At 40.3% G+C, this 15,544-nt stretch overlaps 1 protein-coding gene across 12 annotated transcripts in view; it reads right to left on the bottom strand.

Annotated features, from left to right (window-relative positions):
• LOC129764714 (supervillin) overlaps window positions 1-15,544 on the bottom strand; it is a 776,186-nt gene that overhangs the window by 279,025 nt on the left and 481,617 nt on the right. For 11 of the 12 annotated variants that reach the window (XM_055764104.1, XM_055764101.1, XM_055764103.1 and 8 more), the window contains one exon: window positions 11,413-13,768. In XM_055764104.1, coding sequence (XP_055620079.1) covers window positions 11,413-13,768 — 2,356 coding nt within the window. Of the gene's footprint in view, window positions 1-2,620; window positions 2,916-11,412; window positions 13,769-15,544 lie in introns of those variants that run through there. The other variant, XM_055764111.1, reaches the window with a different exon arrangement.

The following is a 15,544-nucleotide window of genomic DNA, read 5'->3' as shown; positions in this document are numbered from 1 at the left end:
ATTTGATGACCGTCCTTTTGTGGTATGATGCCTAGCACTTTCAAAATATGTGAACGGATTGTGAACAAAAATACCCCTGTCTTGCATGTATTTGCAAAGTGGATTCCCCCAGGCACCTTGGATTTGAAGTCCGTGTTAGAGAAACACAATTCGTTCTGAACAAAAATACCACCGACTTCCATGTATTTGCAAAGCGGATTCCCCCAGGCACATTGATTTTGAAGTCTGTGTTGGGGAAATCGTAGATCGGGCGAGTCAAAACGTGGCAGTTGGGGTGTTTAGGTAACGCTTGACATTTCGCAGTTATTCAATTGTTTATCTCATGAAAAATAACATTTTGTTAATTGTGATAGTGATAGATGCTTAGAAATATTTCCTACCAATCGATGCAAACATCGTTCCGCTCTATTAAGACATGTTCGAGTTACAAGCATTCGAAATCTTTCATTTTTTCCTGCATGTTCTGTGTTTAGGTTTTCATTTCACCCCCACATATACTCCGGTTAGACATAATTCCACGTCAAAAATCTGTGAATAAAGTGTTCTTTAAGTTACTCAAATAGTACTTTCCAGCAGCAGATTCAACAATTGTGGTCGTCAACGGAGATCTGCGAAGGGAAAATTCCGCAGTCCGCAGCTTTCCAGTCAGATACTACATAGCGATTGTGATAGTCGCATGCGTGTGGCATCATCAGCTGTCCAACTAGTCGGAGTAAAGGTTACGAGTACCGTTGCTTCCACCCTAGTCTTGTTGCGACAAGAATAAACTTGCAGCGAAACCCAACAAAAATACCATCGAACCATATAGTGGGAATGGATCAAATATATAATCTTCTATAAATGCGTGCATTGACAAATGTAAATAGTTAGCGACAGCTTGTGTATTGTTCTTGCGAAGGCAAGAATTAATCATCTCAATTAATTCAATTAATTCTTCAACTGCCTCTACAAAACCACGCAAACCATCTGCCCTTTTCAAGGCCACCAAAACACTCAAATAAGATTTATTTCTTGAATTTCGGTATATGCCAAAATAATATCCCGAGTGTTAAACGAACGAAATGAAACAAAAATTCCGTAGTCCTACGTCAACAATGCGGTCGTGTCCTAGAAACAACACCCTATGATTTGTGTGCAAAGTTATATGCACTTCCATTTGCTTTCACTGTGAAGTAACGTTCGGGATCAGGCCCTATATTTTTTTTTCTTTAATTCGTTCCTGATTCATCTGAAGGTTCTGAAGCGAATGCAGATTCAAGTACAGACCCGAAGCAGATACATATCGAAATCCAAATCCATTTACATCCGATACTCATTTCTGTTCCAGTTTCCTTTCTCATTCCTATTCAACTATCGATATTAATTTAAACATTCATTTCCAGTCTCCTTATTCTTCTGTTTCTTAATTTATATTTTCATTTTATCAACTCTATTGATATTTTCATCTTATTTTCCATTCTATTTCTTATATTCATCCTAGTTTCAATTTTCATCCTCAGTTTATTTTTTTTTAATACGAAAAACGAAATACATAAAGTAAATATTCAGAAAGAAAATAATATTCTTTGATATTATGTCAATACCTCATCTAACCTTTATTCCGATTCAGATTCTCGGTATGATAATGTGCACCTATGCAATGTGTCAACATTATCAGAAAAGTCTTAACGAATTTAGTTATTATGTCAATACCTCATCCAATCGGTATTCCGATTCAGATTCTCGGTATGATAATGAGCACCTATACAATTTGTCAACATTATCAGAAAGGTCTTAACGAATTTAATTTCCTGATTCGAGTTTTATGTTGCAAAAGCCCCAAGTTGTGCTCTACATTTGTTTGTCGATAATTCATTTTGCTGTCGATTTTCTGTGCGATATAATTTTCTCGAAATATTGATAGTCGAAGCAAAAAGGTGATGTTTCATCCAAAGAAAAATATATCTGTAACAAATGACAGCGCTGAAACATTTTAGGAATCCAATGAAAACTAAATGTTTTGGCTAATTGATTTCGTTCTTCGATTTGTTAGAAAAAAATATTCAAAGAAACATACAAAAATATAACATGAAAACTCGACATTTTTTTCGATATGTTGTAATAATATGTAGGGACTCAATACTTGTAGCTTCAAAATGGTGAAAATCTCATCTTTATGTGTCCAATCTTCACCAAATCAAAAATCACTGAAAATTTTCAAAATAGCACCTTTACTCCACTAATAACTTGTTTGAGTGTATTTTACTCCGAATCATTTTTCCAAACTGTTCAGTTACATTGATCCAAAAGAAGAAATGCTTAGGCCCTAAGGCTTTAGGCATCTAAGTCTTAGGGAAACAATCCTCATTCTCATCAACATGTAACGATGACGTTATGTTGTATGATGTGAAATGCTTGAGAGATTCAATTATTTCACAGAGAAGTCGTTTGAAAATTCAAAATTCAAATTATCAACTTCGATCAAATTTTCACACATGTGCTATTTTTTAAAATTAAGCATAATCGTTCCTACAAATACAATCATTTGCCTCAATCAAAATCCCGATTTATCCGTGATGCCATAACTTATCCAAGTTAGGCACATAAATAAAACTTCATCATTCTCAGAGCAAACACCTACTCTGAATCGTCTTCCTCCATGCTGCTGCTGCTGCTACTGTTGTTCATTTTCTGCGTACGACGACAGATGCTTTTCGCCCTCAATCTTGTCAAAGGTGGTGGTTGTTGGTCGTTAATTATTCCTAAGCCACGCGTACACGCAATCGAAACAGTTTATTGAGTCACACGCGCACGCAATTCTAGACCGGTGAATATCTGTCTCTTGATAATGATGAGATCAACACTTGTCTACTAGGCTCACGCAAATGCGGTTTTCCCTACGAGGAAAAGTCACTTTCGTGATATATAAAATGCACCGATGGCCCGCGGGATACTGATCGCGGAACTGCACTGACGACATATAGCACAGAAATGCGCATTCTACACGCGTGAGAAATATATTTATGAAGTCGGAAAATTTCGCCCTTCGAAACGTGAGTGTGCGACACAACATCATCCATGGGCGTGGGCGTCGAGGAAAAATTTCGCGAGAGTTTCCGCACACGATCACGATATGATGGGTTTTTCTCCAATAATTTTGCGCTGTGTCATCAAACCAACGTGATCGTGTGGTTATTTCTCAGTGCGGCGGATTATAAGAATAAGGTACTTTCACGAAGATTTACACACGCGTGCCTGGATGTGTACACACATGCTTCCAAAAATATATTTGCAATTGCGTTCGCGCTGGTACGCCGCTTACACGCGGGACGCGAGACCGGGGTCTAGCTTTTCACTCATAAGTAAGCGTGATATGATGTTTTCAACCAACTACCGGGTGAACACGAGCGGTGTTCTCACTCGGAACAGAGAAAATGGACAAATTTAGCACCAAACCGGGACTAAAATAGATTCCTCTGATTTATTACATACAAACATATCTTCTTCTTCTTCAATGGCACTAACGTTCCTAGAGGAACTTCGCCGTCTCAACGTAGTATTACTTGCGTAATTTTTTATTAGTACTTAGTTGAGATTACTATGCCAAATAACACGCCTTGAATGCATTCTGAGTGGCAAGCTCTAGAATACGCGTGATCACAGTGCAAGTCGGAGGAAATTTCTTTGACGAAAAATTCCCCCGACCAGAACGGGAATCGAACCCGAACACCCGGCATGTTAGTTATGACGCTAACCACACGGCCACGGGAGCACATACAAACATATGCAACTATTATAGAGTGGTGTTTCGCCGAAGAGAGCGCGTATTCGTAATGAAGAGGAAAAGAAAGATAATCGGCGTGACTCTTTTTATGGCCGACCGATTGGTTGTGGTGCATCTGGGTTTCGATTAATTGATCCACTTATCTTAAGTAGATCTGTCAAAACTGGAGTTCCAGGTTCAGATTTACATACTAATGATGACGCGCATGTTAAAGCTCATCTGTCATGAACGAATGCTGAGGCTAAGCTATGTGAGTTCCAATCAAATATTGGTAGAGTAACCTTGAAATCAAAAATGATTGTGAAAAGTGAAATAAACACGTTTCAATTAAAAAGAAGGAAGATTCCGGTGATGACTACTAGGCCTTTGCATCTACGAACCTTCTTGGAACCAATTGGGTGATGAATGAAGGAAGAATTCGTCTGGTAGTCGATCTTTGTTAGTGTTGTGTTCCAGCATGACATTGCTAGATCTCACAAAATTCCATCATAACTAATCGCAACCCCGAATTTGAGTATTCCATCCATCGAATGTAAATTCAGTCTTTATTTCCGGTGGTGTATGAAATTAACTCACATTATTTTTTATCCCATTAGTTTATTTTTTCAGGCTTATTAGCATTTTAGCTGTAACAGAGCCGGTTTTCAATCTTGTACATAAGGGTGCCAATGAACGTATGGAGAAAAATCGACCTTAAAATTTCAAAAAGTTACTCTATACAAAATGTTTGCCACTCTATGCCAAATATCAGCTCAATCGGACTTAAGGGAGAGTGGCGCAAAGCGGTCAAAGTTTGAGTTTTTTGAAAATCGAAAAATCACTCAAGGGGGGAGTAAAGGAAATCGGGGTTTTAAAAAAAAAATTTGTGCCAAATGTCTTAAAATTGCATGAAACGTCGAGATCTTGAAAAAAATATATAAATATCGACACTCTGGGACTTTCGGAGTACGAGACGCAACATATGGTTTTAAGTGCCAATAAAAATAATCATCTCGATTTTTCATTCGGAACATGTTGCGAAATGTTGAGTTGCACGATAATATACCCTATGCAAAATATTAGCTCATTCGAACTTCATTTATTAGTGTTGCAAAAAAAAAGTTTGATGCCAAATGTCTTAAAACTGCATGACACATAGAGATTTACAGTCATCTAAAAAAAATGATGTTAAAAATCGACTTTTCAGACGGAAAAACGACCAAGCGCAAAAAAAATTTTTTTTTTTCGAGGTTACAGTAAATTTGGACGAGTAATGCAATTTTACGACATGTGGGACCAACGATTTTCGGTGATCTTTCGTTTTCAAATTTCAAATTCAATTCAAATTTTTACGTCTGTGACACTAGTAAATGAATTTCGAATCAGCTAATATTTTGCAAAGGGTATATTATCGTGCAAATGAACATTTCGCAGCAAGTAACTATTCTTATTGGTACCCAAAACCATACGTTTCGTTTCGTATCCCGAAAAAATGTCCCAGAGAGTCGATTTTTGACAAAAAAATGTTTTTTTTCGAGATGACACGTTTCATGCAATTTTAAGACATTTGGCATCAAATTTTTTTTTTCGAAAACCCCGATTTCCTTTACTTCCCCCCCCCCCCCTCGCCACTGGGCGATTTTTCGATTTTCAAAAAACTCAAACTTTGACCGCTTTGCGCCACTCTCCCTTAAGTCCGATTGAGCTGATATTTGGCATAGGGTGTTTTTTCGAGGTGGTGAGCATTTTTTATGAGGTAACTTTTTGAAATTAGAGATGACCATTTTCATTGGCACCCTAGTGTACATGTTACATGTTTTTGTTGTAACTAAAAACAGCCACAGTATCCATTTAGGCGTAAGAGTATTCCTTCTGTTCTTCCATTGTCCAGTTAGACCGGACAGCGGAGACATTTGATATGATAGTTGTTGTGTTATTAATAGAACAACAGCCCCGTTGTTTCTTGCAGAGCAGAGCAGTTGTATGGATGAATCGATCTTATTTCGACGGTTGATCGATCTCCATCGCTGATGATTGTTGCGTGGACCTAGTTATTTTGTAACAGCACGAAGATGGTCAATTGAGGGCGCTGAGTTTTGAACTCACGATCGATCGCTTACTAAGCGAACGCGCAACCAATGTGGCTACGGAGACCCCCAGCATTTCACACATTTGACAGTAACAAAAATAGTTCAATTCAGTACTGTTCAAATTATCTGATTGAGTTTGTTAACTAGCGTTTATCTTGTTACAAAATCTGTATAAAATCTACATGGATGTTCAATAATCTATAATCTGTATAAACAGATTCTTGGTTAAAAACGTGCTGAAAATCTGTATCATAACAGGAAAATCTGTATATGTGGCAACACTGGTTACAACAATCAGTGAGTTTTTATTTATTCAAGTGTATGACATAAGGTGCTCCCGTGGCCGAGTGGTTAGCGTCCCACATTATCATGCCGGGGCTTCACGTTCGGGTGACGCAAGTAATACCTACGTTGAGAAGGTCAAAGTTCCACTGGGAACGTTAGTGTCGTCCAAGAAGAAGATAACATACGAAGGTGTGACAATAAAAAAGGAACAAGGTAATGAAATACAGTTTGCGGTGAATTACTAATGTGTGAGTTGGTGAATGACACATTTCAATACTCTAATAGCCTTCTGGCACAGAGATATCTTTGTGACACCTTGCTTGCAATCACCCCTGGCGGTACGCAAAGCTTTTCATTTATTTTTTTATTTATTTACAATGATCTGTATCACAACATTGTTCCGCCAAAGCACTCGGTTCTTAGCTGCAGTTCTCCGACTCCCGGCTACACCAATTCTTGCCAAGTCCTGCTCCATCTGGTTCAACCACCCCGCTCGCTGGACTCGAATTAAAGATTTGTGCATGATACACTTCATACAGATCGAAGTTTGTTGGACCTTTAGGACCTTGTTGTCAGTTTCTATCAACGAGCTAAGGTGGAAAAAATACTGTAGCACCTCGATCTCGTCGCCGTCGATCGTAACACTACTACCAAGAAAAATTCTGTTGCGATCAGTTCCTCCTGCTAGCATGTATTTAGTCTTAGACGCATTGATCCTCAACCCAATCAACCCTGCTTCGTGTTTCAGTCGGGTATACAAGTCCACTACCGTTGCATGTGTTCTTCCGATTATGTCCACGTCGTCGGCGGAAGATTGAGGTCGTTGATAAGCATTAAGCGTAAGCATTATACCACGATCGAAGTTGATGTTGACCAATTTAATTAACTTCGTCGCTTTTCGCGATAAGAACAGAGCAGCAAAAAGCTCGGTTCTCGGCGTTGTAATCGACTTATTCTTTCCTTTCTTTTTTGGTAGAACCCTCGACTAACTGCAAAAAATGTTTCATCATGACCACACTAATTTGATGTACGAGACGTGTGTACAGGCACGCCCCATATGCTTGATCTGACGCGTTGGCAAACCCGTGCAGTTTCACAACATTTGGTCCTCGTCACTCAGAATTCACCTGGGCACTTCAAGAATATTCAACGCTAGCAATACGGATAGGAAGGCACGCCATTTCTCAACAATGATTTCACCTTCAATCCATTCAATCTGTCAGCGTATCAATCATCAATCTTCAGACTTCAGTGGACGTATGACTAGCCAGGAATATCAGCTTCGCAGTGGAATCTTGGTGCAGATCTTGGGCACCTTCTATCTTCCAAAATCGTTTAAGTACGTCTCTCAAATCGTCCCGTTCGCTGAAGTGGCAAAATGTACTAGCTACAACAGGTGGATGTTCTGAAATCAGTCCTCAGCCTAACCATCCTAGTTCGGTGCTTCTAAGCGGAAGTGGATTCTCCGCAAGGATGATTCGTTACGTCCTGATAGGATCCCAGAAGATTCCTGCTCCCAGCAGCATATCAATTACTTCAAGGTACCAATTCGTCACTTCGAACGATCCTTTCGGCATGTTAGTTGTGATCTTGAGGGCTATCAATTGTTCAAGTTAGATTGAAAAGCCGGCGACGCGAGACTTGACTGTAGCATGCACTACGTTGTGTTTTCGGGTAATTTCATTCAAACCGCTGACTTGATAGTCGACACAGTACTTCTTGAGTATCGGCGGCGTGGCAAATCGTTCACTCACAAAGAGATTCTGGGAACCGATAAGCGTTCTGAACGGATGGAAATTTCTACCATAGCCATACACCAGTACACAGCGGTAGTTAGAAGGGTCTGCTTCTTTGGATGATCTGATGACACACAAAGAACCACGACTTTTTTGCCTATTTCTGTTTCCATTCAGGAAACATGTTTGATCATATTCACTCTTGGAAGTTCGTACAGTTTCGGCTTGTTTGCTGCTCGTCTGCAACACAAAAACAATCGCACACTCGACCGAGGAAATGGGCAGATCAATTGTTCACCTTTTCCTCAGATTCCTAGTTTTTTTTTCGATCAGCACGTCAAACAAGTTCGATCTTGTTTTATCATCAGAGTGCGTACTGTGAGTTCATCAACTGCATACACATACACTCAACCGACGCTGCGATGCTCCATCGAATGTTCACTTTTCGCTTCAAAGAATCGAGTTTTTTCCCAGTGGAAAATCGATTTCGGCTGTTCCGAAGAAAGATCTGAGACAGATGTCGAGCGTTGATTTAAAAACGCAAAATAATTATGAGCATGTAATAGGTACTTATATTGATTCTATTTCAAATTCGACGTCGGTGGAACAAATTTGGTCCAAACTCATCCGTTTCTCACAAAGAAAACTTGAAAGCAGTGTTGTCACATTTTATTCTGTACCAGAGGGGTGAAAAATCTTACTCATCTGTACTTTTTCTACCGAAAATCTGTACCATCGAGAACATTCGTTGTAGAGAAAAATACATTTTATTAGCATAAAAATACTCAATAATTTACTACAAATATCACATTTAAATTACACTCGTCATCAGGGTTGCCATAATAAAATCTGTGTTTTTAGTCTCAAAAAATCTTTTTATCTGAGTTTTTTTTTCAGAAAATCTGTATTAACTCTTTGTCTGCTCTCAGCCACCACAACAAAGAAGTATGCTAACATTATAATTTCTGCAACAATGTGTCAGTTCACACTTTTCTAATGTCTGTTTCTAATGTTTTAATGTCTTGTGAACTTAATCACGAATCAAAACGGTGCTATTATGAATAATAGATAATGGTACTCACTACCCAGCAAACATTAAATCGTATAATTTTGCACGTGCCAAGTCTTACAAGAAATCCGAATAAATCATAATCGCATATAATATCAATCAAAGTATGTATCGTGTATATTTGAAATCGCATAAAATGTAAAAACTAGATTTTATATACCATTATCAAATTAAGTCGCATATCGGTATAATAAACATCAATTTTATGATGTACATTGTCGTAAAATATATTTAATCCGCATCATATGCGTATATTACGCTGATGCAGTTTGTGTGTCGTATAAGCGTATAATTTAAATCGATTCAGTACTGTAGTAAATCGTGTTGCATGCTGAAGAAAATCATGAAACAGTAAATCATATTAGATCCTAATAAAGGACATATTACATCATATTGAAATGTCAATGAAATGCTGATGCACTCGAAAGTTTTAACCGCTGTTGAATTAAATTTCAGATAGCCGCGCGAGATAGCTGGTGGATGATAATCCAGACGACCGGAGTTCGAACCCATATCGGAGCAGTTTTCACCAAACATCAATCTGTGCCATTTTAAACATTCAGTTCCACTCCCAACACAAATCAATCAAACAATTATTATTTGTACAAACATAAATACTCATATATAAAAATGGCGATTCGTGAGGCTATAATAAACATTTCATGAAAATATTTTGCGCCATTTGTTTTTTTTTCTATGTCTGTAATAAATCGTATATGAGTATGGCACAAGTCGCTATTATAGCCGGTCAAAGTTGCATATTCATCCAAACATATTCGGTAAGCATTTGCCATGTATGTATATGGCCTCCACTTTTGCATGCATATGCCAGTTAGGCGCATTATATGCCAACCAAATTTTAGGGCATATGATGATATATATACGCTTGTTGTGCGATTTAATGTTTGCTGGGTATAAACAAAAGTGTCATCCGTGCTCGAGGAAAGGATTAATGGAAAACTCCATGTATTGCGGCACTGTATAAATGTAAAGAGCATTGTTTGTGTGTTCGAACTGAAATATAAAAGGCGAAAGACGCCAAACTAATTGTTTTTGTGATACATGCGAAAGATATCACACGAAGAAGAATTATAGCAAATATTTTTTAAATATAAACATAAAAACATTACTTGGTAAATACTTATCAGAAGGAATAGAGAAATCTTGTTCATCTTTTATAATCTCACACAGTTATACATCACTGCTAGAGTCGAATGAATGTTGAAGTTTAAACATTCTATAATAGAAAATATCATTCAATCTACAATTTGCGATGATTATCAGATTACCAAGCTCGAACGCAGTTTCAAATTGTTTATTACCGCAAAAAATATGGTAATTCAGTTTTTCTGATTTTTTCCTTTTTTCTTCATAATTTTCCAAAAAAAATAGTTTTTCTCACCATTGCATTCGTTTACGGTCAGAGAGGGCATTTTATTTTTTTTTCAGCTCAAATCGGGCAATCTTTACTCTAATTTCACAGTCACAATTTGACGATTCGTTTTCATTTTCCTCCTGAAAATCCATTATTATATACTAAATGGCGATACATTTAACTAAAATAAAATCGTTGGCACGTCGGATTTCCATTATCCACAGTTAGTTGTTTCATTATATGCCCACGATTTCATTTTAGTCTCATCATTGCCCTAGATTAATGAAGGAAGGGATGTGATAACTACTAACTGCTACTTGCCTAATTATTTTCTAGCTTTTAGTACATTAATCCGTTAAATTAAAAAAGTGTTTTATACTTTTTTATTTCTGAATCTAGATTGCATACTATCATTTATTAAAAGATTCAAGCTGCCGCACCAACCGATACTGCAGCGTAAAAGTAATCTTGTACCTTAATGTAGCTTTGTTCAAATGTAAGAAATTTCACCTGCGAAGAAAAAAATCCAATCTGTACATTTTGACGAAAATCTGTACTCTGTACCGTACAGAATATGTACCAAAAATAACGAACAAAATCTGTACCAATACTGCTTGAAAGTCAGCACTATAGAGATACACAAACCTCCATGTTCGCCGAAGGTATTCAAATACAAGTTATGGCGAATTACTAGACTGTATGGGTTGGTAAATTATACAACGTAAACAGAATATCTGCTATGATTCTGATATTATCACCCTGGCATACACATAAGACCAACCTACCAGAAAAATTACTTCAAACCTCAGCAACAAACTTGATCAATCAAACATTAAGTAAAAATCACACACAAACACCCAACTCTGATTAAACTCTCACACACGTTGGCTTGGGGATGAGACTGCGGCAAATGTGTAGAAAATTCAAGTAATCAAAACAGCATAAGGCATATCCCGGCTCATGAGTTGTTGAGTCTGATAGGTAGGAACAGGTGGAGTCGCCTCCCTGATGTCGGTGATTGGCACTAAAGTGGCGGAAATAGGCCGACGAAAAATAAGCGAAGATAAAAAAAAATAAAAAAAAACAGCATAAATCTGACTCTGTTCACAACTCACCCGCTAATCTCCTCGGACGTCACCGGCTGCGTCTTGAATCGGTACGATTCCCGACGCGAGCTGGCACCAGTCCTCTTCGGGACCGCGCCGGAACTTGCCCCGGAACTACTGGATGGATCACCAGCCAAGTACTTCTCCATGGTCTTGATACGCTCCGCCACGGATATGATTGGTTTCTCGATGCTTGGCACTTGTGGGGTGACGGGTGCTCTGGCCACCGGTTCCGGATGCTCGAGCGAACGGCTCCTGATGAGTACGATATTGGACTCCGACAGGTCCCGATCGCCGAAGGATCGACGTTTGGCGGGCGAATCCGTCTTGAGGATGGATCGTTTCAGCTCTTCCGAGTCGGAGTTCTCCTCGCGACTACTCTTGCGGGAACTTTTCAGTATCGGTCGAATTTCTTCCGACTCCGAAGAGTATTTCTTCTTGAGGATCGGCTTCGGCGTTGGCAGCGGCTGCGAGTCGGATTTGAGGATGGGCCGTATTTCGTGGTCGTGTTCACTGTCGAGGAGCATATCTTGGCAGATTTCCGCCGCCGCTAGGATGACGGCCTGGGAGATGGATACGTGTTTGGTTTGCTCGTTCGGAGTGGATGTGGAGGAGCTATCGGTTTTCTTCTTGAGGATTCCATGCGAGACTATACTGTTCACGGCGGATGTGCTACCGCTAGTAGTGCACACATCCTCCTTCGATTCGTAGCTCTTCTGCTTCAGTATTCCATGCTGAGTGCCATCTTCGAAACTGTTGCGGCGGGTGTGTTTCACTAGTATACTACGATCGTCCGGGGAGTGGCTTCGGCTGTATCGGCTTTCGTCTAGCGAGCATCGTTTCTTAAGGATACCCTGTTTACGGGTGGAACGGACGGGAGTGTCTACAACGCTTGGAGAAAACGTTACCGGCGAGGCGTTGCTGGAAGCAGAGCTATTGGATTCTACGGTTTTGCGTTTTAAAATGGATACGATATGGTTGGAAGCTGGGGACCCGCTTGAAGCCAAATGACTTTCCTCCATGCTCTTGGCCCTCATGATTGGCGAGAGATTCTTCTTGCGCTGCGGTGAACAGCTCTTGCGCTGATGTAAACTCTCGAAATGCTCGACAGAGCTCATCTTGACAAGCTTCTTCTCGTACGGTCCCGTTCCAGTGTTGCTGTTACTGCTCGCCGGTCTCGGTGGGTAGTCCTCGTCGTTGTCCCCAATCACAATTATTTCAGTCTCATCAAGCGATTGTATAAAATGACTCTTCGGGCTGTTCTCAATCACTACAAACTCGTCGTCAAACTTATCGGCGAACAAAATTCGATTGGCCGGTCGGGGTGAGGACGAACGGCTTCTTCTCGTGTCCCCAAGCAGGCGATTGGAACATAGCTCCACTTCTTCCCCATCGTCATCATCATCATCATCGATCACACTCGAACACAGTCCAGATGGACCCGCTTCAGCAAGATCCAAATCCAACACGGACACATCATCCTCAATCACAATGACACTAGCGGATGCGCTCTCCTCAGTTTCATCTTCACTGCGGCGGTGTTCAGGCAACTTCTGCTCAACATCCAAAGGCACCAATTCATCAAGTTGCTGTTGCTGTTGTTGCGTTTGCTCATCCGATAGCACTTCCTGTTCTTCCAGCACGTCTAGCTCATCACCTAGTCCTCGGCGAAGCGGCGACCCGCTAACTTCGTACTTCTCCAGGGTAGGTGATTTCAGCAGTTGACTAAATTTAGAATATTGTTGAACCAATGGCGAGTCGGGTTGGGCTGCGGTTGCCTCCCGCTCACTGCTATCGGAAATTCTGCTATCTAATGTAACGTTCAAATGATTGCCACCACTGCTGCTGCTGCTGCTGCTGCCGCCTTCACTACTTGGACGATTCGCCGGGGCGCCTCCAGTGTTCGGCACCGTGGATCTCGAGCGGGATGAGTATAGCAGGTCTGGTGGGCTTTTTCGGAAGATTGGCAGCAACCTACCGGAGACCGGAGAAAACATTTTACTGCCCGTCATCGGGGATTTCGATTTCGATGGGGTTGATGGGGTCGAAAGTGAAGTGGTGGTGGTGGACAAGGGAAGCTTCAGGCTGCTGTTGAGCAGATGCCAGCTCGGGGAGATGGGTTTCGACCGGGGCGATGATCCTGGCGTGGATGGCGCCGAAGAAGTGACGGAACTGACAAACTTCGCCGGAGATTGTTGTTGCCTCGTTGTTGCTGCGGGGGATTTCAGTCCGATGCTCCTCTCAGCTCCTCCTCCGAGTGTGCTGCGAGACTGCCTTGGCTTGCCCGGTGGTTCAGGGCTGGTCAGTGTCGCCACGCTTCCCGGCCTGACTTGATTCCGGCGAGCTTCGGTCGATGATGGGGTTCCTAAAAACAAAACGTATTAATTAGCGTTTAAGCGGCAATCGATTCGACAGTGGGATTTAATGGCTGCGAAAACCGCGTTTGAGTGGAAGGTTATCAAATTTTATCATTTCTTCGTTAATCGCAATTTGTTTGCGTGGTCGAATAAAAAATCAGAAAGATTATAGATAATTTGTTTTGAATCAATCGAAAAAGATTTATACTACAAGGACCTATGCTGCAGAATGTACAAACTATGGGATTACAGTTTATTTGTGTTTGGGATATATACAACTATTTTTTGAAGCAATTAGGCTACAAAGAATATCGCCTAGGAAGCGAATTGTACTGTCGTGCGTGATTTCCATCGGCACACATTACTTTTTTTTACCTATTAATGAATTCATCAGTTTTTTTGTGATATACGACTAAGTTACTCGGAAAATTGCTACTTATCATACTTATTGGAAAAGCAATAGCGAAATGACAAACATGCTCAATCGCCGAAAATACATGTATTTTTTCACTCTTCCACCAACCTCTCGTTTAACTCACATCAAATGTTGCTCACTGAAATCTTTTTTTGGAACGTTACGTTCCAAAAGATGAAAACTGGGTTCATTTTGAGCATCTTTCTTTTTTGCAAACTACATTTGACTCTAAAAGAGAACCATTTTACACATTCAAGGAGCGATGATGTACTATAAAAAAAAGACTAATTTCGGTTGGCGATAAAAAAAAATACAAAATATAAATCAAATGGACCAAAATTTAAAATTCGTACTGCAGTTTCTCACCAGAACGCGAAAAAGATTGACATCGTGAGACACTTCGTGTACCCCGGATATAGCCGATCTGGCATTTACAAGATCCGAACGGCGAGACCGTCCAGAGGAAGCTTTGCTCTGATCGTCCGATAGTGCTGCGCAACCATAAAGTGCAGCAGAAGCTAAAGAGGGAGATCGAGAACCTCATTGTCTCACGCCTTGGGCTGGGAGGTCTGAGCAACCAACCAAACTGTGAACAAGTACATGGCTAAAATGGACTTTTTTATGCGGAAGCGTCAGTCTAGGCCGACCGTGTCTGAGCAGCAGGCGATTAACCTGAAAGAGCGACTGAAGATAGACGTTGTACCAAAGTCTGCCAACTCTCCCAAAGCCCCCAGCTGGGACCGATAGAAAACTGCTGGGCGAATCACAAACGGAGAATCTACTCCAAAAATGTCAAATAGAGAAGCAGCTGATCGCCAAGGCCACGGAAGATCTGAACAATATCAGCATGTTGTTTTCATCTTTTCATCGCTCATGGCTAAGAACCCACATTGAAGCGGTTCTGAGAAAATGTGTGACCCGTCATTTTGTAGTGGCCGCCATCTTGGATTAGCATTTTTAATAAATAACTGTGTTCTACTAGTGAAGCCCTTTCATTTGATACCCACATTGAAGTGGTTCTGAGAAAATATATGATCCGCCATTTTGTAGCGGCCACCATCTTTGATTTACATTTTCCATAAATAGTTGTGTTCTACTAGTCAAGCCCTTTCATTCGATACTCATATTGATGGGGTTTTAGGAAAACCCATATTGATGGGATTTTGAGAAAATATGTACATAATCCGCCATTTTGTACCGGCCGCCATCTTGGATTTTCAAGATCATGAGATACGCAGTTTTATAATATGTGTTCCAAATTTCAGATCAATCGGTCAACCGGAAAGGGGTTAAATTTCATTAATGTGGTACAGCGCTACAGACAAAGTTACAAAGTCACAAACATACAAACGGGTCAAGCTAGTTAAAA

The sequence above is a fragment of the Toxorhynchites rutilus genome, chromosome 2 (genome assembly GCF_029784135.1).
Source record: "Toxorhynchites rutilus septentrionalis strain SRP chromosome 2, ASM2978413v1, whole genome shotgun sequence".
Classification (NCBI taxonomy): Eukaryota; Metazoa; Arthropoda; class Insecta; order Diptera; family Culicidae; genus Toxorhynchites; species Toxorhynchites rutilus.
Note: the sequence above shows the minus strand (reverse complement) of the source record. Positions and strands in the feature narration are given on the sequence as shown.